Raw genomic sequence first — 24445 nt, forward strand, 5'->3', positions numbered from 1 at the left:
TGGGACGGGGAAAAAATTAAAGCGGAGATTACACAAAGGGAACTCCTCTACCTTTGAAGCTTTGGCTAAATTGGGGAGGGGGCGGCGGGGGTAGGGAGGGTCCGGACCCAGTCGGCCCCTTTCTCAAAGCCCTCTCCTTTCAAGAATGTCTCAAATTCCTGGGGAAACAAGGAGCCGGGGGTTGTGGGGCCGAAGGAAACAGGAGGGGGAAAAAAAAAATAAAAAAATTACCCCGACAGCTCGGCTAATTCCTGTCCGCCACACCTGGGCAGGCAGCGCCGGCCACATTGTTCGGCCGTAATTGCTGGGTGTTGCATTTCTCTTCTGCTTTAAAGCTTCATTTAACTCAAACTGTTATAATTTTCTCCCCACAGCCCCCCTCACCCCAGCACAGTGTGTCCCCCCCCCATCATTATGCTGGCGGGGCTTTGTAGGGGCTGGGTGAGCCCCGGTTAAGGGATTACATCCTCCCCGTGGTCCGGCCGCCACCTCCCAGGGCATTGTCGGAGGGGAAAGCAATTATGGGGAGGATGGGACGGCACGGGCTGGGGGCACCGACCTCGGGGCCTGGGGGGACAGCCCGACCGGCGGCCACCGAGGGGTGGGCGAGCTGGTGGCCCCGGGCCAGGGGAACAGCGGGTACCCGGCTGGGTACCCCCACAGGGCATCACCTTTGACAGGGACCACGCTGGGTACCCCCACGGGACATCACCTTTGATGGGTACCACACTGGATACCCCCACGGGACATCACCTTTGATGGGTACCATGCCGGGTACACCCACAGGGCATCACCTTTGACAGGGACCACGCTGGGTATCCCCACAGGGCATCACCTTTGATGGGCAGCAGGCTGGATACCCCCACAGGGCACCACCTTTGGCGTGAAGCAGTGGGTACCACACTATGTACCCCCACGGGACATCACCTTTGACAGGTACCACGCTGGGTACCCTCACAGGGCATCACCTTTGACGGGTACCACGCTGGGTACCCCCACGGGACATCACCTTTGATGGGTACCATGCTGGGTACACCCACAGGGCATCACCTTTGACGGGTACCACGCTGGGTATCGCCACAGGGCATCACCTTTGATGGGCAGCAGGCTGGATACCCCCACAGGGCACAACCTTTGGCGTGAAGCAGTGGGTACCACGCTATGTACCCCCACGGGACATCACCTTTGACAGGTACCACACTGGGTACCCTCACAGGGCATCACCTTTGACGGGTACCACGCTATGTACCCCCACGGGACATCACCTTTGACGGGTACCACGCTGGGTACCCCCATAGGGCATCACCCTTGGCATGAAGCAGCAGGTACCACGCTATGTACCCCCACAGGGCATCACCTTTGATGGGTACCACCCCGGGTACCCCCACAGGGCATCACCTTTGTCGTGAAGCAGAGGGTACCACACAGGGTACCCCCATGGGACATCACTTCCAATGCGTACCACGCCGGGTACCCCCACAGGGCATCACCTTTGACGGGTACCATGCTGGGTACCCCCACAGGGCATCACCTTTAACAGGTACCACACCGGGACAGACAGGGACGGGGAACCCCCCGCAGTCGCCACCTTCATCCTCCTGCCACGCAGCATCTCTCCCCGAGCATCGGGTGCTTGCACCCTGGGTCGGTGAGGGCACCCTGTGCCCAGGGGGAGGTGGGTGACCCCCCCATCCCAGCAGGCACAAAGCCTACGGCAAAACCTCGGCACGGGAACGAAAACTCCCCCAGGCCCCATCAGTCTAGACACTCGCTTTTATTTGCCTCGGGGTTTCCTCCTTTACACAAATAAACTCCAAAGTCTAACTGTTTAGGCCTAAAACCGACGCATAAAGGAAACAGCAGAGCTGTTAAAAACACAGAAACAACCGAACCAAAAATAAAAATAACCTAAAGGCGGTTTCTCTTTGGCCAGCGGAGCCTGGTGGGCACCCATGTGTGTCCCCACACTGCCAGCGCCCCGGTGCCACCGGGCGAGGGCACAGACCTTCCCCTCCAATAAATAAGGCAGAGACCCCACGGCCGCGGGGATACAAGTGCTGGCCACGGGGTCTGCGTGCCCCCGCACCCCCCGCCTCCCCTCTGGAGCTGCACAGACAGACAGACAGACGGGCACCCCACGATCCCCACCACCCGTCCGCCCGCGGTGCCCTGCCATCCCTCGCAGGGACGGGCACAGCATCCCACAGTCCCGGGGCTGGGGACAGTCTCCCCATCCCGCTCCGGCGGGGACATCCCGCAGTCTCGTGGCCGGTCCCATCCATCCCCGGCACTCAGAGGGATGTCTGTGGGGATGGGAACGTGGCTGGGGGTCCCAAGCCCTTGGTGGCATGGGGACAAGTCTCCGAGGGGAACGGGCAAAGGCACTGGGTGGTGACGGTGGGTGCCATAGGATGCTCCGGGGACAAAGGGACACCAGTGACCGCGCGCTCCCCAACCTATTGGCCGTGCCCAAGAGGAGTATAAAAATAGAGCATCTTTAGAAGAAGTGGGGAAGAAACAGTGCTGGAGGGTGCTGGGACGAAGGGGCAGAGTCTGGTGGGGCCGAAGGCCACGAGGATGAGGAGGGCAGGGGCGCCGTTACGTGCGGGGGCGAGGGGCGCGGGTGCGGCGGGTGCGGCGGGTGGGGGAGGACGAGCCCACGAACTCGAACTGCTTCTGCCGCTCGGCGTTGTTGGGGAAGGGCAGCTGCCCCCGGTACAGCCGCTTGATGAAGTGGGCTTCCCGCTGGTTCTGGCGGCTGCGGGAGGCTTTGCGGGGCCGGCCCTTGCGGGTGAAGGCCATGTACCAGCCCTCGTAGCGGGCGTTTTGGAAAGCCGTGTAGTTGTTCTCCAGCACGATCTCCGTGAAGATGCAGTCCTTGCTCTTGCCGTTGGGCTGCGGGAGGAGGAGGAGGTCGGGGGGGGGCAATTAGCACCTGCGGGGATGGGGGCTTGGGGACGGGACCCACGAGGTGCTGACAACCCCTTTCCCACCCCTGCCACCCCCAGACCACTCCTGCCACCCCCCTGCCCACTTTTGCCACCCCCCAAGACCATCCCTGCCACCCCCCAAGACCATCCCTGCCGTGTTCACCGCGGCACCAACCCCGATCCGCCAGGACCAGCTCCCCAAAGGCTTCTCCTTGCGGGAGCCGGGCTGAGCATCACGGTGCTGATGGAGGAGAAGGGGGACTGGCAGCTTATGGGGGGGGCAGGGAAAGCCCCCCCCTCCTCTCCAACACCGCACCCCCTATGACCGGGGACATGGGGACCAGCTTGGCCGAGCATCCCAGCTCCAGATGCTCCGTGGGATGCCCGGGTTGGGGGATGTCCAGTCGCTCAGCGGGATGCTCTGGGGACTGGGGACACGCAGAGGGTGAGCGTTGGGGGGCGGGGGGGGGGAGTGGGACTCACTTTCCCGATGAGCTTGCCCCGCTTGCTCATGCAGATGTACTTCTCGCTCTCGGCCCCCTTGATGCGGACGCGGCTCCCGAAGGTGTCCGTCTCCACGATGAGCTTGGCTGTGAGGAAGGGAGCAAGGGAAAAGTGTCCCACGGGGGGCTGCGACACCCGCTCCCCCCTCCCCCAAGAGCTACCGGCACCCAAACCACCCCCATCCCCTTCTCCCTGCCTCCGTCTCGCCCCCCAGCACCCCTCCCTGCCCGTCGCCGGTGGGGCCGGGCGGACGGCGAGCCCCCGCAGCCGGGGCAGGGCAGCCCTTGCCGGGGGATGCTCCCCAGCCATGATGCTAAAGGGCCTTTGTTAAAACCCAGCAGAGTCAAACCGGGCGTTTGATGAAAGCACCGGAGAGAGAAACAGCCCCTTCCTCCCCCCCCCAACCCCCGGCACATCCTCATTGTCAGCCATTCAATGGTTTTTCCAGGGCTAGACCGAGTCCGGCACCCGGCGGGTTAATTATCCTCGTCCTCATTGTGTCTCTACGCCACGGCGCTGGCTCCAAAGGTTGGGAGCCGACACTGAAACCAATGACCCCGGCAGGTCCTGCGCTCCCGGACAGCCCAGGGAGACCTGGAAAGGTGGGGAATCAGCTTTGAAATAGCCTTTTCCCCAAGCTTTTTGGTGCCGGGGACGCCAGCCTGGCCTTTGAGGGGCCGTGGCGCCCATCAGCGTGGCGTCGGGGACGGGGATCCCCAGCAAACCCACCCCCCCGCCCCGGGAAAAGGTGACGGGGCCGGGGTGGGCTCTGCCCTGGGTGGGCTGCCCCTGCTGCCCACCGCGTAACGGAGATGGAAGAGGCTGATGCTGGGATCGGGTGGTTCTCCTCCGGGAAAAGCTGCCTGTCTCGCGCCAGCAAGAGATGAGAAAGCAAAAACCCTAAATATAGGGCTTAGAAATGCTGCGCGCTATCAGAGAAATGCCTGATTTTGGAAGTTTTGAGGTCAGGGCTGACGGCTTGGGAGCCGTGCTCTCACCGGAGTTACTTGGGGGATTTTTTGGGTATAAAACCAGCTAGACGGAGCAATTAAAACCTCCCCGCCGGCCCTCATTTTTCCCCGCAAAACTTCTCTGCGAAGAGGTGCTTTCCCCGGTCTTTTCCAACTGTCCTGGGATGGGGATAAAATCCCTCCGGGAAGCCACCGGCCCCTTACCGAACTTGTTGCCGTCCTCGGCGGTGGCGGTGATCCTTTTGCCGTTCACCTGGACGTGCTTGCCGCTGGTCCGGCTGTAGAGCTGGTACTCCCTGATCTGCCGTCGGCTCAGCTGGTCGGTCATGGCCCCCTGGTCCCTCACGTACTGGTTAAAATTAGGAGACGGTTGATTCTCCCCCTTTGTTTACAAAGGGAAAAATAAAATCAATTTGTTTCGGACAGCCGAGGGCAAGGGGATGGAGCGGGGAGCCCGGGGGGGGCTGGGGTTGGCCCCGGGGGACACGGAGATCCACCCGCCACCCCCGTCTGCGGGCGAGGGAGAGCTCCCAGCCACCACCGGCCAAACTGGTCCCCTCGGAGCCAGGACGAAGGCACCGAGAGGATGCTTTGGGCCCGAGAGTGATGGGCAGGGAGAGGCAGGGGTGTTGCTCCGCATCCGCTGCGTGAGGAGGATGCGGAGTCTCGCGGAGAAGGATGCTCTGCTCCGGGCACAGCCGACCGGTCCCTCGGGAGCGGGGTCGAGCTGATGCTCCCATGGCCCAGACGGACGCGCAGCAGCACCCTCCGCTCCAAGGACAGGCCGGGATGCGAGGGCTGAGCTCACAAAACACTCACCGGGTCCCTCCTTGCGGGGCGAGACCCTCCTAAAGCCGGGCTGGGTGTCCCAGGAGCGGAGCCGTCCCCTCCCCGTCCACCCCGAGCACCCACCGACCCTGGGACCGGAGGGAGAAAACACCTCGCGGACCCCAACCAGCTGCGCGGCTTCTGCTAATGGGGCGGGGGGGCACAAAGGCAGGGGGGGTTATTGTACGGCAAACGGCAGCTAATTACTGCAGATGAGCTGGGGAAGGGGGGGGATTAGTGCCGGTGGTCGCCCCCATCCGCGTACGGGACTCCAACCAGCATCTCTCGACGTGCATCCTAAGAGAAGACCTGATCTAAACCCGGTGCAAGGGGGAAGCGGGGGCTCAAGGTAGCACCCAGGGGACACCAGCCCCAGCTGAACCGTCCCAAAAACCAGTTCCGAAAGGGTTGTGGGTAGGGGAACAGGTTCCGGGAGTTTTGGGGGGCCGGCTGCCCGGTTTGGGGCGCAGAGCGTCACCCGGGTGCTCGGGGACCTGCCACCCCGCATCCCCCCCCCGGCTGCAGCGTCACCTCGCTGGGCGCGAAGCCCGGCATGAAGGGACCCGTCCCTGCCTGCTCTTGCGGGGATCGGGGGGAGCAGCGGGATGGTGGGGGGCACTGCCGGTCCCCCCCCCTCCTTTGTGTGCGCCTGGGGACTCATTTCCTGCCAGGATCCACTTTAAAGCCTTTGGGGCTGGCCGAGGAGGTGGGCTGCTGGGGAGGGCGGGGGGGGGGGGGATGGCCCCTCTCCATCAAAGGCGGTTCCTTTCCCCTCTCATTTTGAAAGAAATAAAAGCGTTTACCTTGGGAAGAAGGAAAAAAAAAAAAAAAAAAAAAGAAAAAGAAAAAAAAAAAAGAAAAAAAGGTCCCGAGCATGTATTAAGGCTGCGGGGGCCGGCAGCTACGGGGGTTTTGTTTGGGCTCCGGAGCAGAGGGTGCTGATATGGAACAGTGCATTTTAATAGCCGCGGCCTTTCTAAAGCGCACAAAAAGGGACGGTGCAGCCTGAGAGGGTGGGGAGGCGGGGGGGGGGGGGGGGAGAAGGGAAGGGGGTGTCCAAGCTCACCCCACCCCGCTGGTGGGTGGGTGGGTGGGTGGGTGGAGGGGGGTACCAGAACCTGCTCTGCCCCGTTAACCCCCTCGGCAGCCGGCCTCGGCGGGGGCAGAGTCCGGCCCCGGGAGCTCAAGGCTGATGGAGACTTGGCACGTCCCTCCCCCAGCAAGGCTGCGAGAAACGTATCTCCTGGCCCGGGGAGGGCTTCCTCGCTGGCCTTGCAGGTGGGAAAGCGGAGGGGTCCGGGGAGGATGCGCTTCCCCATCGCCAATACCCCCCAGTGCCCATCCATTGCCGCCCCGAGGCCGGCGCCGATGGGCACAACCGGCTCCGGTGGGGACCCATCCCCGCGGGCACCTTGGCAGCATCCTTCCCCTGCCCCGCCGCTGGGTACCACCTGGCGTGGGCACGCACCAGCTCCCCCCAGGAAAGCCCCCCCCTCCCCGCCACCAGAGCAAAGGACATCCCCGAAGCAGGCGGTGGGTGGCGGAGGGGGCGCCTGGGCCCAAGCTGGCTCTGCCAGATGTGCCGCGGGGTGGGGAAAACACATCCACGTACCTGGGTCTGACAGGAGAACATGAGGAGCTGGAAACATCTGGGAGACAAAAGAGGAGAGAAACAGGGTGTTTTGTTGGGGGTTAGTTGTTTTCTCTTCCCGTCCCTGTCCCCCCCCACCGACCCCCGGCAAGGAGTCGTCTAACGGCACTGAGAATAAACTCCTGATAAAACCCGGGTTGCAAAGGACGGCAGGGAGCGGCGCGCGGGGCTTACATGGAGAGGTTCTGCAGGCTGAGGGGCTGCATGGCGCGCGTCGAAGTCCCCCAGCCACCGGCATGCAACGACTCTGGCTCTCCGCGAACCTGCCCTCCCTCACCGCCGGCACATCCCCGTCCCCTCCTTCCTGGGGTCACCCCCACTTTTGGGGCGGACGAAGGGAAAAAGGGGTGAAAGCCAGGCTGCGAGCCCACGTGCGATGCCAATGTCTCCGGAGAAGCAGCAACGACGGAGCATGGGGGAGGCAGCCGGGGTCGGGTCCTCTCCTCCTCCTCCTCCGGCCCTGGGGGCTGCACGTCCTACGCCTTGGGGACATCCAGAGCCATCCTGTCCCCTGCGTCCCCACCCCATCAGCCTCCCGGCCTTGGGCTAGTCGCCGGTTTGCAGTGGCTAGCGGGAAAGGCGGCTTGCGGCAGGGCAGGGGTGCACAGCCTCAAGGGCAGCACCCAGCTCCATGGAGCCGGCAGCACCCTCCCGATCCCGGTCCGGCGATGGGAGGCGGGTGGGCGACGCGCGAAGCGGCAGCCTTTAAAGGTGGGGAGATGCCGTGGGAAGAGGGGCCGAACCTCTCTCGGGAGGGCAGTCGGCGGAGGGAAGGAGGATGGGATGGAGTGGGAGGAGGGGACGGGGGGAAGTGGAGAGAGGGGGGGAAAAAGGCCCAACCGCTCGGGGTGTCCCCATCATGAAGCCCCCCCCGCCTCGCCCGGCAGAGGGGAGGATGCTGAGGAACGGGAGATGGGGGGTGTGTGTGTGTGTGTGAGATGCTGTGGGGGACGGCGATGGTAGCAGGGGTGGGGGAAAAGCCCCCACTGCGGGGAAAAAGCCCCGCCAGGCCTCGGGGAGGGATGCGCTGGCGCGGAGGATGCTTTTTGTCACCCTCCTTTCACCCAGGTGCCCCACTCCGGGCATCAGAGCAGAGAAAAGCACCGCAGCAGTTTGTAAACGGCTGGTTGAGTGTCGGGGGGGGAACGACACGGGACTCTGGGGGTCCTGTCCCACCCCACCCCCCAGCTCCCCCCTTTTCCCTGCTCCCAGCCCCATCGGGTATCGGCTCCCCATCAGGAGGCTGCGCATCCCTCCGTGCTCCGTTTGCTTGGCCAGGAAGGTGCTAAGTGCCTTATAAACGGCCTGGCGGGGAGCTGGGGTAATTCCCGGGGAGCGGGCGGGGGGGTAAAACACCCCCATGGGGTGGCCCAGAGGGGACAGCACACGGGACGAGGCGTTTGGTACAGAAAGCACTTGCCCCCATGCCTGTGCCTCAGTTTCCCCATCAGCCCGAGGAGGGGTATCGGACCCCACCGGAAAGGCACAATGGAGATCGGGGCGGGAGGGGGATACCCGCACCCCCATCTGCAGGAGGGCGGGGGGGGGGGCCTGATTCAGTGCTGATGACCCAAATTAGACCTCCTCTGATGCCTTCTCACCTCCTGGGCCAGGAATTCAGCCCAAAACTCGGTGTGCAGCCCCCCATAACCACAAGCGTGGCATCCCCCAGCTTAGGGGTCCCCTTCCCCCCCCCCCCCCCCCCCAGTCCCTGTGGGGACAAAAACACCCCCCCATCCCATCCCATCCCATCCCATCCCATCCCATCCCATCCCATCCCATCCCATCCCAGGGGGGGTCACGGGCCTGGGCTGTGCCTCATCCCCTTCAGCCACGGGGGATGATTGATGGCCACGGAGCCGTCATCGCTCCTGGCGTGTGTGTCGTCCCCCCCCCCCCCGGCTTTGGGGCAGAGGGTCCCAGGGAGCCGTCAACGCAGCGGCGGGGGGGCCGGCTTGTGCAAGCAGCCCCTGCGGGGTGAGGAAAGGCTGGAGGGACAGGGCTGCCTGTCAAAGCCTTCTGCGTGTGGCCCTGGCAGGGGAGGGCAGCCCCTGACACCCCCACCCCCCATCCTTCCATCCCCCATGGGGACCAACCTGGTCCCAGGTCGTGTCCCCCCCCCCCCCCCCCCCCACCTCCCCAAAGCCTGGCATCCCCCAGGGGCTCAGCCCTCCCGCCCCACACCTGGAGCAGACTAAAGCCTGTCTTTGTGGGGGGGCTCGGCTCCCCTCTCGGAGCCAATCTGAGACACAGCAGCGTGTCGTCGTGCCCCCCCCCCCCCCGAACCCCCTCCCCACACGCTCCCGAGGGGCGCCGGACCCTCCACAAATACCTGCTGCCCCCAGACCAAGGGCAGGTCAATGGGTTATAATCATCTCCCCGCTGCTCCCTAATCCCCCTTTGTCTCCTATTCACAAGCGACGGGGACGGTGGGTGAGGGGGGGGGGTGGCTGCCCCCCGGCCCCCCCAGCCCCAAAGGGAAGGATGCTGCCAAGGCAGGCAGCCCCCCAGAGCCGGAGTAGGGGGCACGGGGCTCCTGGCAGGCCTTGGGGGAGGCAGGAGCATCCCTGGCCAGGATGGTCCCACAACTTACCCCCCCGCCCCCCCCCGACTCCGTCCCCAGCACCGAGAGCCAGGAGTGCAAAATAGCCTTTATTGGGGAAGGACAAGACCAAAGCGGCAGCTTTCCAGGCTCTTCCGCACCTGGAAAGGAAGGAGAAATGGTCTTACATCCCGGTAGCCTGGGCCGGGGATAACTTTGGGGGCAGGTCCTCCCCAGCCCCACTCAGCTACGAGGTGGGGGGGGGCACACACAAACACACACACACCCCCCCAGCCCCATAGGGACCCCGTCCGCACCTGGCCAGGCTCTGCCGCAGCTCCTGCTACTTCTTTGCTGCTGCCTTCTTGCCCCAGGCGGCTCCTCGCCCCTGCGGGGACAGGGACAGGGCTGAGCACGGGGACCCCCCCCACCCCCAGCCGGTGACCCCTCCCCAACCTGGGCACAGCCATCCAGGAGAGCCAGACCCTGCGTTTCTACCCCGTTTTTGGGGGTTCAGCAGCCGCGTAGCATCACACATCAGCCCCTTCCCCTCCCCAGGGGCTCCCAGTCCCGGTCAACGGGCGTTAAACCGCGGGGATGGGGTAAGCGGGAGATGCAGGAGGACACCCCGGCCGGCTCCTACCTTGCTGGGAAGGGGATCCTCGGGGGAGACGTTATTCCTGCTTGGGAGAGAAGGGGAGGGCTGGGATTAGGGGTGGGGGGGGTCCCAGCAGCGTAGGGGATTTCCCCCCACCCCCAGCCAGCTCCGTGGCGGGGCTGGTGGATGCGTTTCCCTTCATCATACTCACAGCTCATCCTCCTTCTCCAGCCTCCTCTTCTAGGGGAAAGAGAGGAAAACGTAGGTGGCGGGACCGGGAACGCACAGGCAGGACGGGGACTGGCTACGGAGCCTCTGACTCTTCCTCCCCGAGGGATGAGGATCACGGCTCACCCCCGTTACAGAGGGGTTTGGGGCTGGGGGTCGGTGGGAGCAGCCCATCCCCGGCATCAGGGCACGGTGGAGCTCCCAGCGGAGCATCCCTGGCCCCTCCCCGTGGCACTGGGACCCCTCCGCACCCCCAGCCGAAGTTGGGTGGGGGGCTCACCTTGGTGGCACGGCCCTTCCTGGCAGCTTGGCCCGTGGGGGATTCCTCTGCTGGCTCCTCTTCCTCGGCATCCTCCTCTTCTTCTTCCTCCTCCTCCTCCTCCTCCTCCCAGGACAGGTCGGGTATCACTGCGGGAGAGGCCGGCTGAGCCCCTGGCTCCCCCGGGCGAGGTGGGGGGGGGTCACAGGGTGGTGGTACCCCAGTACTTACTGGTGAGGAACTGCCCGCTGATGTAGACGGGTCCGGAGCCGGCTCTCAAGCGGAAGGTGACGGGAGGTGTCAGCTCCACTCCCACCAGGGTGGCCTGGAAGAGGGGGAGGGTGGCAGCCCCCAGCAGTGGCAGTAGCCCCCTCCCCGGGGCATCCCCCCCTTCCCCGTGCCCCAGGCACTCACCGTGGGCAGCACAGAGGGCTTCAGCGTGGCCAGGGGCACCGGGGCGTGAGCATCCCCCTCCTCGACAGGCACCATCTCCACCACGTGGAACTCATCCCGCGCCGCCTCCCCCAGGGAGACCTTTGGGATGGGGCAGGGAGGGGGGGGGGGAGGCAAGAAAAACACACACACACACAACATGACACCCATAGCACCTGGGCACCCCTTGCCTGAGACCCCCCCCCATGGGTTTTGGTGGGGGGGAGCAGGGGAGAGGGACCACCTACCGTCCACAGGGCCAGCTGCTGCTGGCACGGCCATTCCTCCAGCGTCCGGAAGGTGTGGAAGTCCTGCTGGCTGCTCAGCTCGCACCCTGCGGGGTTGCGGGGGGGGGGGGGTTCAGAGAGGGGCTGCCATGGTGAGGGGTGGGGGGAGACGACGGGGGATGCTGCTGGGGGGAAGCCGGCACTTACCCCACATGAGGGACATGGGCTTCTCGGATTTGCCGTCGATGTCAGCGCTGCCCGTAAGGGACATGGCTGCGGGATCCTCTCGGCCTGGGGGAGCACACGGCTCGGTGAGGATCCCACCCCCCCTCAGGCTTTGGGACCCCCTCCCCAGCCCCACACCAGCTGCAGCCAGAGGCTAGGACAGGTCACCCCTTGCGTCCCCCCGCCCCAACCTTGTCCCCAGAAGGGACGCAGCCAGCTGCTAATGCCGCACTAGGAAACTCACCCCCAGCCAATTTAATTTAATTACTCTCAATTTAATTACTGAGAAGCCTCCAAACCTTCCCCCCCTGCAGCCTGGGTTCTTATAGAGGCAGAGGGGCCCCCACCCAATCACCCACCCACCTAATCAGTCAGGGGCTGTTAATTTTAATTAAGCCCCCCCCCCCACCCCCCCCCCCGAGCCCCAAGCCCTGCCCCACATCACGGCAGAGGAGCCCCCCCCGCATCCCACCCCGGGAGGGGGGGTGTCACAGCGCGGGGACCCACCACCCCAAAAGCTGCAGCAGGGGAAGGTCAGCCCCGCGCCCCGAGTGTCCCCAGTGAGGGGACCGGGGGGCACCCAGCCCCTGGCACCGCTGCCCCCCCGCCAGCACCCGGCACCCGTGACGAGGGGCTCAGGCAGAGCAGGCACCCAGCCGGGGTCCTGTCGGGTGCCACTTGCCCTGCCACGGGCCACCATGCCCTGCCACGGGCCACCTTGGTCTGCCATGGGCCACCATGCCCTGCCACAGGTCACCGTGTCCTGCCACATGCCATGTTGGTCTGCCACAGGCCACCTTGCCCTGCCACAGGTCACCATGCCCTGCTGCGTGCCATCTGGTAATGTCACAGGTCACTGTGACCTGTCATGTGCCACCTTGCCTTGCCATGGGCCACCATGCCCTCCTGTGTGCCACCATGCCCTGCCATGGGCCACCGTGCCCTGCCACAGGTCCCCATGCCCTCCTGTGTGCCACCACGCCCTGCCACAGGTCACCGTGCCCTGCCATGGGCCACCATGCCCTGCCATGGGCCACCTTGGAGTCTGCCATGGGCCACCTTGCCTCGCCATGTCCCACGTCCCTGTCCCGGCATGTCCCATCCTGCCGCGTCCCCATTCCCTTGTGTCCCGTCCCGCCATGTCCCTGTGTCCCCCTCCCCTTGTGCCCCATCCCCTCGTGTCACATACCCCTGTGTCCCGTGTCCCCCTCCCCTTGTGTCCCGTCACCCCATGTCCCCCTCCCCATGTCCCCTTCCCCTCATATCCCCTTCTACGTGTGTCCCGTCCCCCCATGTCCTCGTGTCCCCCTCCTCTCATGTCCCACCCCGTGTCCTGCTCCCCCATGTCCCTGTGTCCCGTCCCCCGCGTCCCCCTCCCCTCATATCCCCTTCACCTCGTACCCCCACCCTCTCGCGTCCTGTCCCCCATGTCCCCGTGTCCCCCCCCATCGTGTCCCGTCCCCACGTGTCCCACTCCCCCATGTCCCCCGCCGTGTCCCCTCGTCTCCCGTGCCCCCATGTCGCCGTGTCCCTGTGCCCCCCCTCGTGTCCCGTCTCCCCATGTCCCCATGTCCCCATACCCCCCGTGTCCCCCTCCCCTCGTCTCCCGTGCCCCCATGTCGCCGTGTCCCTGTGTCCCCCCCCCGTGTCCCGTCCCCCCATGTCCCCATGTCCCCATACCCCCCGTGTCCCCCTCCCCTCGTCTCCCGTGCCCCCATGTCGCCGTGTCCCTGTGTCCCCCCCCTCGTGTCCCGTCTCCCCATGTCCCCATGTCCCCATACCCCCCGTGTCCCCCTCCCCTCGTCTCCCGTGCCCCCATGTCGCCGTGTCCCTGTGTCCCCCCCTCGTGTCCCGTCTCCCCATGTCCCCATGTCCCCATACCCCCCGTGTCCCCCTCCCCTCGTCTCCCGTGCCCCCATGTCGCCGTGTCCCTGTGTCCCCCCCCTGGTGTCCCGTCTCCCCATGTCCCCGTGTCCCCATACCCCCCGTGTCCCCCTCCCCCCGTGTCCCGTGTCCCCATGTCCCCGTGTCCCCCCTCCCCTCGTGTCCCGTCCCCACGTGTCCCGTCCCCCCGTGTCCCCATGTCCCCATACCCCCCGTGTCCCCCCATGTCCCCGTGTCCCCCCCTCCCCTCGTGTCCCGTCCCCACGTGTCCCGTTCCCCCACGTCCCCGCCGTGTCCCGCCGTGTGCGCAGGCGCGGACGGACGGGGCGGGCCCGCTCCTGGCGGCGCTGGCGATGGCGATGACGATGGCGGCGGCGGGCCTGGTGGGGCCGGGGGGGACGGTGGCGGGGCCGGGGGGCGTCGGGGGCGCGGGGCCGGGGCCGGGGCCGGGGTCGGGGTCGGGGTCGGGGTCGGGGTCCCCCCGCCGCCCCCTCAGCAGCTTCTCCCCGCGCAGGGACCCGGCGAGGCCGCCGCGGCCGCTCACGCGCTGTCGCTGCCGGCCGAGGCCTTCGGTAACGACGTGAGTGCGGGGAGGGGGGGACGCGGCCCGGGGCGGCCCTGGAGCGGGGGGGTCCCCAGTCCCGGGGGGGTTCCCCAGTCCCGGGGGGTTGTCCCAGCACTGAGGGGGTCCCAGACCTGGGGAGGGGGGTCCCAGCCTTGGGGGTCCCGGCCTCCGAAGTGGGGTGTCCCTGCCCCTGGAGGGGTCCCAGCCCGTGGGGTCCCTGTCCCGGGGAGGGGGGTCCCAGCCTTGTGTGTGGGGGTCCCTGTCCTGGGGGGGGGGGGATGTCCCAGCATTGGGGGGGGGTCCCAATCTTTGGGGGGGGGATCCCAGCCTTGGGGGAGCCCCAGCCCAGGAGGGTCTCAGTCCTGGGGGGGGGCTCCCAGCCCTAAGGGCAAAGGATGTCCCTGTCCTGGGAGGGGAGGGGAGAATCCCAGGACTGGGGGGGGGGGGTCCCAATCCTAGGGGTGGAGGGGGGGGATCCCAGTCCTGGGGGCGATCTGAGTCCTGGGGGGTCCCAGCCTGTGGGAGGGGTGTCACAGCCTAAGAGGGTCCCAGTCCTGGGGGGGGGGGGGGGAAACCCCAGTCCTGGGGGGGAACCCCATCCTGGGAATATCCCAGTCCTGGGAGGGGAGAGGGGGGTCCCAGCCCATGGGTGTTTTCTACATTGTGTGTGGGGGGGTCTGAACCCCTGGAGAGGGTTCCCAGTCCTGGGGAGTCCCCAGCACCGGGGGGCGGGTCCCTCGCAGATGGGGTGCTTTGGGCTTCGCAGGTCCATACCATCACCTATGACCCCCCCACCACCATCACGGCTGTGCCAGGCATCTGTCTGGCCACAGACCCCCCCCCCGCCATTCCCCTTGTGTCCTCCCCCTCAAGGGGGGGCGAGGACCCCCCCGGCGATGCCTGACCCCCGCTCCTGTCCCCGCAGCCCCGCGTGGAGCTGGCCTGGGCCATGAAGGCTCACCAGCACGCCCAGGTCTACTTCAACGTGAGTCCGGGGGGGGTGTCACGGCGGCGGTGGGGGCTCGTGGCTGGGGGGGGGGGGTGTGTGGTTACGGTTAATTCTTCAGTTTTCCCCTGCAGCTCATCTCCTCCGTCGACCCCAAGTTTTTAAACCTCACCAAAGTCGACGACCAGATCTACAGCGAGTTCAGGAAAAGCTTCAAGGATCTTAAAATCGACGTGCTCGACCCAGAAGAGCTCAAATCGGAGCCCGCCAAGGAGGTAGGTGGAGAGAAAGGAGAATTTCCCGCTCTGCGCTCCCCCCCGCCGGCTTTCTCCCCAAACTCCAGGGACGCGGATGCTTTTTTTGCCTCCCCAGAAGTGGCGGCCGTTCTGCCTGCGGTTCGAGGGGGTGGTGGAGGATTTCAACTACGGCACCCTGCTCCGCCTGGACTGCCGCCAGGGCTACACCGAGGAGAACACCATCTTCGGTGGGTTTTGGGGAGGCGTGGGCAGGCTGGACCTGGCCCCGGCCCCTGCCCCTTCGGAAAAGGGAAAGCTGAAGCCACGGATCTGCTTTTTTAAGTTTTTTTTCTCTCTTTTTAGCTACTAGAATCCAGTTTTTCGCCATCGAAATCGCTCGGAACAGGGAGGGCTGTAACAGCGTGGTCTACGGCAGCGCCAGGGAGCCGGCGGTTGATGCGGCGTCGGGGTGAGGATGGGCCGAAAACCCCCTCCATCTCCTCCACCTCTGCCCCCCATTTACAGACTGTAAATAAATATTTTTAAAAAATAATAATAACAGTTCCTTGTGCAGCAGGTGTTGAAAGGGCTGTTCCCTAGAACAGACCCAAAATGTTGAAGAGTGTCGCCGAATCCGCTTTGATTTTGGCTAAAGCTTTGCCTGTCCCTTGTGCCAGAGTCGCATCTACCCACACAAATGAAATATGGGTTTTTTTAACCCCTTTTTATTTGGAAAACTCACCCCCCCGCCCCCCGCGGTGCAGGCGATGGCCAGGCAGACACGGCTCAGTAGAAACCATTGAAGTTTTATTTGCAGTCACAATGCTTACACTGTATGCAGCAAACACCCTTACAAGTCAACCAGCAATCTGCTCACGCGAGGAAAAAACAAAACAAAACAAAAAAAAAAAAGGACCCAACACACAATCGCCAGAGGAAAGAAAAACCGAAAAAAAAAGAAGAAAAAAAAAAAGAAAAAAAAAAAAGAGAGAGAAAAAAATAAAAATTTAAGAATAAGGTGGTGTCCGGGAAGAGAAACTGAAGCCCTAAGGACCGAGTGTCTGTGGGTAGAGCTGAGCCAGGGGATGCACACGACTAGCAGCAACAATAGTGGAAAAAATACAAGGCAAACAGGTTCCCTCCCCCATCAGCTTTCCTCTGGAAGTCAATTTATATCCCAAACGTTTCTGACGGTGACTTCGAGAAACCAAAAAAAGAAAATAATAATAACCCAACGGAATCATTTTAAAGGGGCTGGGGGGTGTTAAATACTTCATGCTAGGCAAACCTTGTTATTAAGAACCCTCGGAGGCTGCCGGCTCGCTGCTGCCAGCTCCCGAGAGCGCGGCAAGCTCGCCCGCAGCCCCGCGTCACCCGCTCTGCTGAGATGGGGGGGGGAGAATAAAATAAAAGGAGGAGGCAGAGTGAGGAGGGGGGCGAGGGCCCTGCGAGAAGCGGGTTGACGAGGGGACAGAGGGGACAGAGGGGACAGAGGCTACTGCTACACCTGGGGGGGGCGGGGGGGGGGGACAGGAGAGACACCCACGAGCAAGCACGAATGAAAGATCACGCGGCATGGCTTAGAGTTCCTAATAACAAGGGCAAAGACGGTAAGAGGAAGTTGTGATTTTCAAGGGGCTTAATAAGAAAAAATATACATTTGGAATTTTACAATGCCTTTTTTTTTTTTTTGTTGTCGTCGCAGAATTTTTTTTTCTTTTTTTTTTTTCCCCTTTTTCCTTTTTTTTTCTTTTTTTTTTTTTTTTTTTTTTTTTTTGCTTCTCTCTACGTTTGTCACTAAATATATCTCTGCGCTTTCACACACCCACCCCCTTGCCCAGTAAAGCTTCAGGCCTGCAGGACACGCTTTCCTCACTCGCATACACAACCCTCACGCCAGCACCGGTGCACCAGGACTCTGTAAAAATTTCAATCACACTTTTTTCTTTTTTTTTTTGTGTGTGGTTTTTTTTTTTGTCCTTTTTTTCTTTTTTTTTTTTTTTTTTTTTTTTTTTTTAAACTGAAGTCAATATAAACCTTGTTCAAAATGTTATGAAAAAATGTACATGTTTATACAAGGCAGGCTGCAGCAGAGCACTGGCGTTCCACGCAGACATTCGGGTAGGGAGACGCTGGATTCTTGCACCTGGTTTTTGCCCTTCCACCCCCTCCCACGGAAACAGAAGTGCCCCGGTGAGCTCAACAACCCCCTCCTGTTCCCTCCTCCCTCGGGACGTGGAGTACGGCCCAAAGCGAGCGCCGCAATCCAGCCCTGGGGAAAAGCAGGGATTAGAAACGCCCTCTTTTCTTTCCATCGGAAACGGTAACCCCTCTGGGCCAGGCCAAAGAGATGCTGCTCTGTACAGGCGGAGTTGGGAGACGTCAGCTCATCATGTCGTTGCTGTTCACACCGTAGGTGGAGTTCTTCATGGAGTCGTTCACCTCTCGCCTGAACGCCGACAGGTTTTGCGTAAACCTAAAGGAAAAGGCAGAGCGGCGCGTTAGAGCAGGGAGGGGGTTGCCCCCTTCCTCCTGCGTTTCGCTCTCCGTGAGGCTGCCACGAGGACCATGGACTCTCCAGGCTATGCTTCGGCATCAAGCTGCAGGCTCAGCACAGGCTCCAAACGCCTCACGATGGGCTCCAAACGCCCCGGGATGGGCTCCAGAAGCCTCACGATGGGCTCCAAACGCCCCGGGATGGGCTCCAGAAGCCTCACGATGGGCTCTGAACGCCCTGGGATGGGCTCCGAACGCCCCGGGTTGGGCTCCAAAAGCCTCACGATGGGCTCCGAACGCCCCGGGACGGGCTCAGCCCCACAAAGGGATCTCCGACCCACACTGACCTGTCCCTGTTCTTGGTTAGGAGGTTGCGTTCGATGCCTTCCATGAGGTTCTCAAAGCAGAGGTGCATTGCCTGCTGTTTCTCCGGAGGCTGGCTGTTCACTATACTGTTCCTCAAGTCAGAGAAATACTGGGGGAGACAAGAGAAGGAGGGGTTCATTTTCAGAGGAATAGCTACCTTGGCTTTGGGACAGGGCACGCAGAAGATGAAAAGGGAGAAAGAGCATTACAGCTCTTCAGGTGACTTCTAGTGCCCTTACGAATGAAAAGTTAACAGGATTCCTTAGTGCCAAGGCTGCCGCAGGGAGGGGCTGGACACCCCTCGACACACAATCTCTCCAGTCCCGGTTTCCCAACCACCTGCCCTGACACCATTCTGCTCCCTTCAGCCCGAAGGCTCCAGCGTCATTCAAGCCCAGACGGCTCCTCCAGCTGCGATGGGGAGGTGGGACATTTACCTTTTCGTTGAGCAGTATCAAGCCAAGCAGAGGCCGAGACATTGACCACTGGTTCCTGCAGTCCTCAAAGATGATGATGTTCAGCACTGTTGACAGCATCTGGAAGAGGGAGACGAGGTTTAAAACCAGCCCTTCCATCCCAGCTCTCTCCTCGCCACCGCACCGTGCAGGCTCAGGAGCAACCATTCTCCTTCCATGCTTCCAGTGGTGGAGCCGCAGAGCTCTGAGCACCACGGGACCAGAGGAGGACCTGCAGTCCCCATGAACTGGTGGAGAACCTCACTGAAGGCACGTGGAGGAGGTGCTGAAAGTGTTAGGGTATTTATTCCTGACACATTCCATCCAGCCCCAAGGCAGCCAGCGGAAGATTGTCTCATCTTCACTTAAGGTAATAACAAGTGCTTAAACGCAGAGAACACATGCTCTGGTGTCCTGGGGAGCTTCCTCTGGGCCACATTCCCCTCCACAGCCTCCCCAGGCTAAAGCCAGTATCTAACCTAGCTCGCCTGGAAGATGCAGTTTCTCTTTTTAATCCTCGGAAAACACAGCTTCTAGCCCCCCCCAAAAGCCTGCTTTTCTTTGCATTTGATCTACCAGCAAGGGTGGAACAATACTCCCCGCTTTCACGTGGGAGTCATGCTGACACTTTGACAAGTGCCAGCGAGCGAGGTTGGATAACGCCATCAGAGCAATGCACCGAGCGCTGCTGTTCAAAGCAGCACGGCCAAGCGAGAGGCGTATAAAAGCGTTTTGCGATAAGGCATGGACATCCAGATCCCAACGCAGGGCCCTCTGGAGCACCAAAACCTCTGCGAGCAGAGTCATCTGTCATTAAGTGACACAGAGGCACCTAAACTACACGGTGTGGGTCGGTATATGCTGAGCTAAGCCTGATCTAAGCAAGGAAAATGTCTCAGCTCGCTATTAATCCTCTGCCATCGCACATGCTCCTGACCTGGAGAGAAAATAAATCCCAGCAAGCTCCGTGTCTATCGGAGGTGTTGGGGCTGGAGGCAGAAGACAGATGGCAGATGCGCTACCAGCGTGTAAAACTCGATTATCAAATTCGCGCTGCAGAGGCCGTTCAGAAGGCAGGCGTGAAGGCTGCCAAGGCAGCACGTGCTCCAACAGGCTGCGAACCCAACTTCCACGCGGTCCCAACACAAACGCCACAGCAGAGATTGTTCCCGCATCCTAAAGTCTACGCAGAGCCTTGTTACGCGTGGGGACCCCACGGTGCCGGCTCTGCTGCGAGCGCACATGTACCACTGAATTGTTCCAGGGATTTAAACAAACCCTGATTTTTTTTTTTTTATAGCAGCAGAGGAGCGCGCGCTCTCTGGCTGAAGGTATGTTTCTTGGCTTCATTTCTATGAACTGCCAGCACCGCCCATAACTGTATTTCTCTTGAAAAAAAAAACAAAACCCAAAAAAGCTAATTTTTGGCTACTTCCTTTCATATCTGAAATGCAAACCCAATGTTCCTTGCACAGGGAGAACCAGAGCCCTGAAGCACGGCTTTGAATCAGACCTACCGTATGCTGAATGCGTAGGAGAGATGCAACACTAGCAAAAAATCCTTTTTTACTCTGGAAAAGCCCGAGGCTCTAGAGCAGGGAGCACGCAGCCTCCAGATTACATCATGCTAAGAAAATTCAGGACTTATCGGGGAGTTTCCCCGTGCCATGCCACAACAAGGCCCTCCGCCTTCGGTCTTTACCTGCTGAATCATCTCCGGGTGCTGCTGCATAATGTGCAGGAACCGGTCGCTCTCCTGGGTCAGAGGTGTGGTCCTCTTCTTGGTGCTGCGAGACAGTTGCTTGAAGAGATAGGTGACAATGTGGTCCAAACAGGAGCAGCAGCCTGTGCAAACCATGGTGTCTGCAGGATAAAAAGGGGGAGACGTTGGGGCACTGCCAGCATTTTCCTTGCTCAGACGCACCTGGGCAGGCTCCCAGGGAAACACCATCATTTATCTTGGGTCCTTTTAGGGACTTTGTAAGCAAGAACCACCTAAACAGGTCAGCAACTCCCTCACTGACATATTCACTATCTCTAATGTTCCAGCTTTAACAGAGGTGAAACTCCTCCACCCATTCACATGGTATATCTTATCTGTTAGCCTGAAATACTATCTATTTTAAGCAACCAAAATCTTTCCCCACTTCCACATGAAAGCCCTAAGAGCACAACAGAGAACAGGAGTAGTTACCTAGTGCAGTGAGGCCTTCTGAAATGGAAGAGAGAATATACATGATTACATGAGGCTCCAGACTGGCTATAAAATTCATGTGGTCCTGGGTAAGAACTTCCAGCAAGGAATAGTAGGACTGGCTGAGCTTGGGATAATCCTGCAGAGAAAAGAAGAGAAGAAGACTTTTAAGGCCTCGTAGCTAGCCTGTAACCAGCAGTTATGGCTTTCTGCTCGACCCAACCCATTCATTAATCACCTGAAAAGTGCTTACTGAATCTCCTGGAAAGAGAACAAACCAACCCCTCTCACAGCGTAACTTCATGGGCCAATATATTTTCCACCCTTCTCCCCCACCAAAAGCCTTCCAAACAGGCTCCGGCAACAACAGCTGTTGTATCAAAACATCTTTCCCCGCTGCTTCCCTCTTTTCTGAAGGGGGGAGCGTTAGCTGAATAATGCCTGGAGATGCAGAGATAGCACTGGCTCTCCAGGTGTCCGTGCAGAGTGCCAGATCACATAAAAATCTACATGCGCAGCGTTGGGCTCAGCAGCCCACACTGCAGTCAGCGCCACAGACCCCTCCGCAGCCCCCCAGGCCTGGGGGGGGGACTTGCTGGGCATCCTGTAAAGTGTCCCCACCTCCAGAGTTGCATTTGAGCTGCACGTCTCAAAAGCAGGGGTCTGGCCACAGGTATATTAAATCAAGAACGTGCTGAATGCCGCCACAGTTCCTTCAGGTCCTGCTATGGTAATAAGACAGAGAAGGCTTGGAGGAATATCTGCTGCCCTCTCTCCTCGATATTTTGCCAAGCAGGACTGTGCTGAAAGGGTCCCAAAGCTCTGCCGCATAATGGGTTTCTGTATACGAGGTCTGCATAGGAGCAAGACTCTGTAGGTGGATGTCTTCAGTAAGCAGGTTGCACTGTAATTGCTGATGCATCGAGATCTCTGCCCACAGGCAACACAGGGAAGAACAATCCTTCACTCGCAGGAAGTGTTTTTCAGAGAGAGGAGGAATTATTTTGGTAATTGCCCTGCTGAGACCGGGAGAGCTGAGCAGAGGGGCTGCCCAGCAGGCCCTTGGGTGGGGGGGTTACAGCCTTCACGCAGGACCTGCCGCTGCACATTCCAGCAGCTGTAATTTCCTGCTGGCCTGTGCCTATAGCTGGGGTTGCAGGAAGTGGCACAAGTTCATTTGTCTCTGTGATTAAAGTATTCCCTTACTGTATAATCTTCCAACCCTGCCTTCCCTAGCCATGTGTTTACGCTGCTAATCACAGGTGTCGGCTTACCAGAAGGTCACTGTGAGGGATGGAAAGCAGAAGCTTGATAAAAGTTTGCAAGGCATTGTCCAGTGCATCATCCCCGTAGAGACGGAAGACCCCAAAGTTGACGTAGCTCCCGCTCAGTGCGGCCTTCAGCATAGAGAAGCAGATGGAAATCCCCTTGAGCTTCAAGGCATAGACTTGATCCTTTGGGACCTCCCCAAGCGTTAGGATACGATTTCCTGAGTAAGCACAGAAGCGGACTCAGTATTTCAGCATCTACATCCAAACCCTTTTCTCTCCCAGAGCGCAGGAAAAACGTAAGTAGAGCCATAAGGAGTGACTGAAGTCAGCCACGAGCACCAATGACTTATTCCCCAGCTGAAGGTTAAGGAAACCGTTACAAGTTAAAAGTGTGGCTCTACTAGGAAGTCCGGGAGAACACAATTGCATGTAATTTCGCAGTGGAAACAGGACAGCATAAGGACAGGATTGCTCTCCAGGCTGCCCCGCGTCACCTTGCGCACTCACAAGGGGCTCAGCTGGGTTCCTGCTCCTCACTATCATTTCCTTCCTCATTCGCAAGGCAAACACTCTGCCCCTTCTGCTTGCCTGCCTACCCAGCACTTCAAGCAGTAGCATCTTCCTGTATCTAAGCATGCATTCGGCAAGCGATTTGGCACCGCTTCCCAGCCTGGGCTCGCTCTCCCAGCTGGCAAGTGCCCCAGCCCTCACTCCCCAAGCAAGCGGGGGAGTCAAGGACAGAGGGAGGCTGCCCGGATCCCACCTGCTGGATACTCACCATACGTAGTTATCATTTTACTCGTTTCTCGGAAGAGCAGGATGCCATTCGGTGAGGACACATCAAACTGCAGCCGTTGGGATCTAGCAGAAAGAAAGGGAATAAATTGGAGCTCAAACATACCTGGGAATAAAAACAAAGCTAACGCTCCAGCGCCTCTTGGCGCTGCTGCCTCCCGGGGCTGCTCCCCAGAGTTCAACAAAATGCCCTGGTGTGGTAGAAAATACCGCTGTTCATCAGCAAAGCCAGACAGGACACAGCCACTTAGGGCCAGACGAGCTCTGCCGTCAGAGAAGAAAGGGCCTATATTCCACAGACGTTAGGACTATTACAAGATCGAGGCTGGAAATCCCGTCTTGGCAATAGTCACCAGGCTACTGTACACAAACACAGAGAACATCTTGGAAGCAGCACTGTAGGGCAGGCTGACTGGCTCCTATTCATAACGCGACCAAGAATTCAGAGCTTGGCATTTCTTCCCCTACAGTGAACAGATCTTACAATTGAAGCGCAGCGAGTTGTCCAGTTCACCTCTGAAATAAATGAGCAGACGTATTCCAGTAAGGATCGTCCTACTGCAAAGATGCCGCTCGGATGTGGCAGTCCGATGGTACGGAGAGCCAGCTCTCAAATGACTGTGCCTCAACCTTGTGTCCCTTCCACTCAGCTGTAACAACGGTCCCTTCCTACAGGGCTGTGTTCAGATGGCTCTAAGCCAGAGCAGCATCTTGGCAACCTTCCACTGCCAGATTAGACAGCTTCTGAATTATCTGAATAGCGTCAGAGGTACCTCTCTGCTGGCAAAAAAGAGCTGATGCTCTAAAGCAAAAGTTGTCATCCGGCTGCCAGATAGAACAACGCTCATTTTAAACCCAGGTTTTAAAAATTAAACATGAGTTGCCCGCCTCCATTTTATAGTGCTGTCCTTGAAAACAGACGCTGAACAAATTCAATGTTTATTGATCGTGTCTCTTGGTCTGACTGAGTCATGACACGACTGATATTTGAACTGTTAGATTTTTTTCTTCCCTCCTGAAACAATGCCAGGTTCCCCCCTGTCCCCTTGGCAGCCTTTGTAGCATAAATAGACCAAAGCAGATAAAACACAACTGGACACCAACACCCACACAACAGCACAAATCCCTGCCAGCTTTCAGCTGCTGGAGGCTCGTACCTATTATGTACCAACTCGGCCATCAGTTTGAGGACAGGCGTAGTGCAGGCTGGGTCGTGGTACCAGAGCTCGATTGCCCGCTGTAGGATTGGCATGTAGGATGGGTAGCTGCAAGGTGAAAGCTAAGGAACTTTGTTGCTTTGCACGAAGCGAAAAGGTCACAACTTCTGCCAAAAAGGTGTATTTTGCGTAGTGCACTCAAACCTCGCAAAGGAGCTTGCTTAACAAGGTTCAACAGTGATGCTGCTCACTGGGGTCTGTTTTATCACAGAAAATAATAATAATAATAAAAAAATAATCTTAAGTCCATTGAAGGAATTGCATACACGCTTCTTCTACGAGGACAAAGCAGAACTAAAAAGGTTTTGAATGAAAGGGAAGGCAGATAAAGATCCGTCACCGCAACAGACAGCTGACCTTCACCAGCCAAAGAGAAATCTGGAGCCCAGATACGGTGCTCTTCGAGCAGCTATGCTCTCACCGAGAGGACAAAGATACCAACTGCTGCTGGCTTGAGCGAGCAAGAGGGAAGCTTTTGTTGCTGCTGAGACACAAGCATCCCATTAAAGGTCTTTGTGCTTTACAGGTCAAATCTCTTTAGGTCCAATCGGAAAAACCCCAACAGTTTGGCTTTCAGCGGATTTCTAGGTTGATTTGGTTGCAGACAGACCAAGTCAAATCTATT

The 24445-nt window shown here is 60.0% G+C and overlaps 4 protein-coding genes across 18 annotated transcripts in view; 1 reads left to right on the forward strand and 3 right to left on the reverse strand.

The window, feature by feature from the left end:
- Positions 1-1757: 1757 nt before the first annotated feature.
- Positions 1758-7377, reverse strand: FGF17 (fibroblast growth factor 17). Its single transcript, XM_074563575.1, is given in 7 exon segments — positions 1758-2895; positions 3414-3520; positions 4610-4787; positions 6846-6882; positions 7059-7172; positions 7174-7248; positions 7250-7377. Coding segments are annotated over 7 exon segments (936 nt in total). The 3' UTR covers positions 1758-2598.
- A 2121-nt stretch (positions 7378-9498) lies between these two features.
- On the reverse strand, positions 9499-12601 carry NPM2 (nucleophosmin/nucleoplasmin 2). Of its 14 annotated transcripts, none has more exons than XM_074563579.1 (11): positions 12278-12537; positions 12078-12158; positions 11378-11461; positions 11192-11277; positions 10926-11045; positions 10743-10836; positions 10533-10660; positions 10236-10261; positions 10070-10106; positions 9744-9814; positions 9499-9587 (listed from the first exon to the last, which is right to left on the reverse strand). In XM_074563579.1, the coding sequence occupies exons 1-10, from the start codon at positions 12534-12536 to the stop codon at positions 9770-9772; spliced, it is 960 nt and encodes a 319-aa protein (XP_074419680.1). In that variant the 5' UTR covers position 12537; the 3' UTR covers positions 9499-9587; positions 9744-9769. The 14 variants fall into 14 exon arrangements, 12 of the variants coding, with proteins under 12 accessions (XP_074419680.1, XP_074419679.1, XP_074419678.1 ...); XM_074563578.1 differs by having other exon boundaries at positions 10070-10109; XM_074563577.1 differs by having other exon boundaries at positions 10236-10264.
- Positions 12602-13569: 968 nt separating this feature from the next.
- On the forward strand, positions 13570-15585 carry PBDC1 (polysaccharide biosynthesis domain containing 1). The gene is made up of 6 exons (XM_074563887.1): positions 13570-13662; positions 13794-13859; positions 14770-14829; positions 14925-15065; positions 15163-15274; positions 15390-15585. The coding sequence occupies exons 1-6, from the start codon at positions 13633-13635 to the stop codon at positions 15497-15499; spliced, it is 519 nt and encodes a 172-aa protein (XP_074419988.1). The 5' UTR covers positions 13570-13632; the 3' UTR covers positions 15500-15585.
- Positions 15586-16759: 1174 nt separating this feature from the next.
- XPO7 (exportin 7) overlaps positions 16760-24445 on the reverse strand; it is a 50130-nt gene continuing 42444 nt past the window's right edge. For both annotated transcript variants that reach the window (XM_074563886.1, XM_074563885.1), the window contains exons 21-28: positions 23761-23868; positions 22587-22669; positions 21812-22026; positions 20538-20676; positions 20046-20206; positions 18326-18424; positions 17870-17997; positions 16760-17502 (exon numbers count right to left, since the gene is read on the reverse strand). In XM_074563886.1, the coding sequence (XP_074419987.1) occupies positions 17409-17502; positions 17870-17997; positions 18326-18424; positions 20046-20206; positions 20538-20676; positions 21812-22026; positions 22587-22669; positions 23761-23868 (1027 nt within the window). In that variant the 3' untranslated portion in view covers positions 16760-17408. The remainder of the gene's footprint in view (positions 17503-17869; positions 17998-18325; positions 18425-20045; positions 20207-20537; positions 20677-21811; positions 22027-22586; positions 22670-23760; positions 23869-24445) is intronic.

This window comes from Larus michahellis, chromosome 20 (genome assembly GCF_964199755.1).
Source record: "Larus michahellis chromosome 20, bLarMic1.1, whole genome shotgun sequence".
Lineage (NCBI taxonomy): Eukaryota > Metazoa > Chordata > Aves > Charadriiformes > Laridae > Larus > Larus michahellis.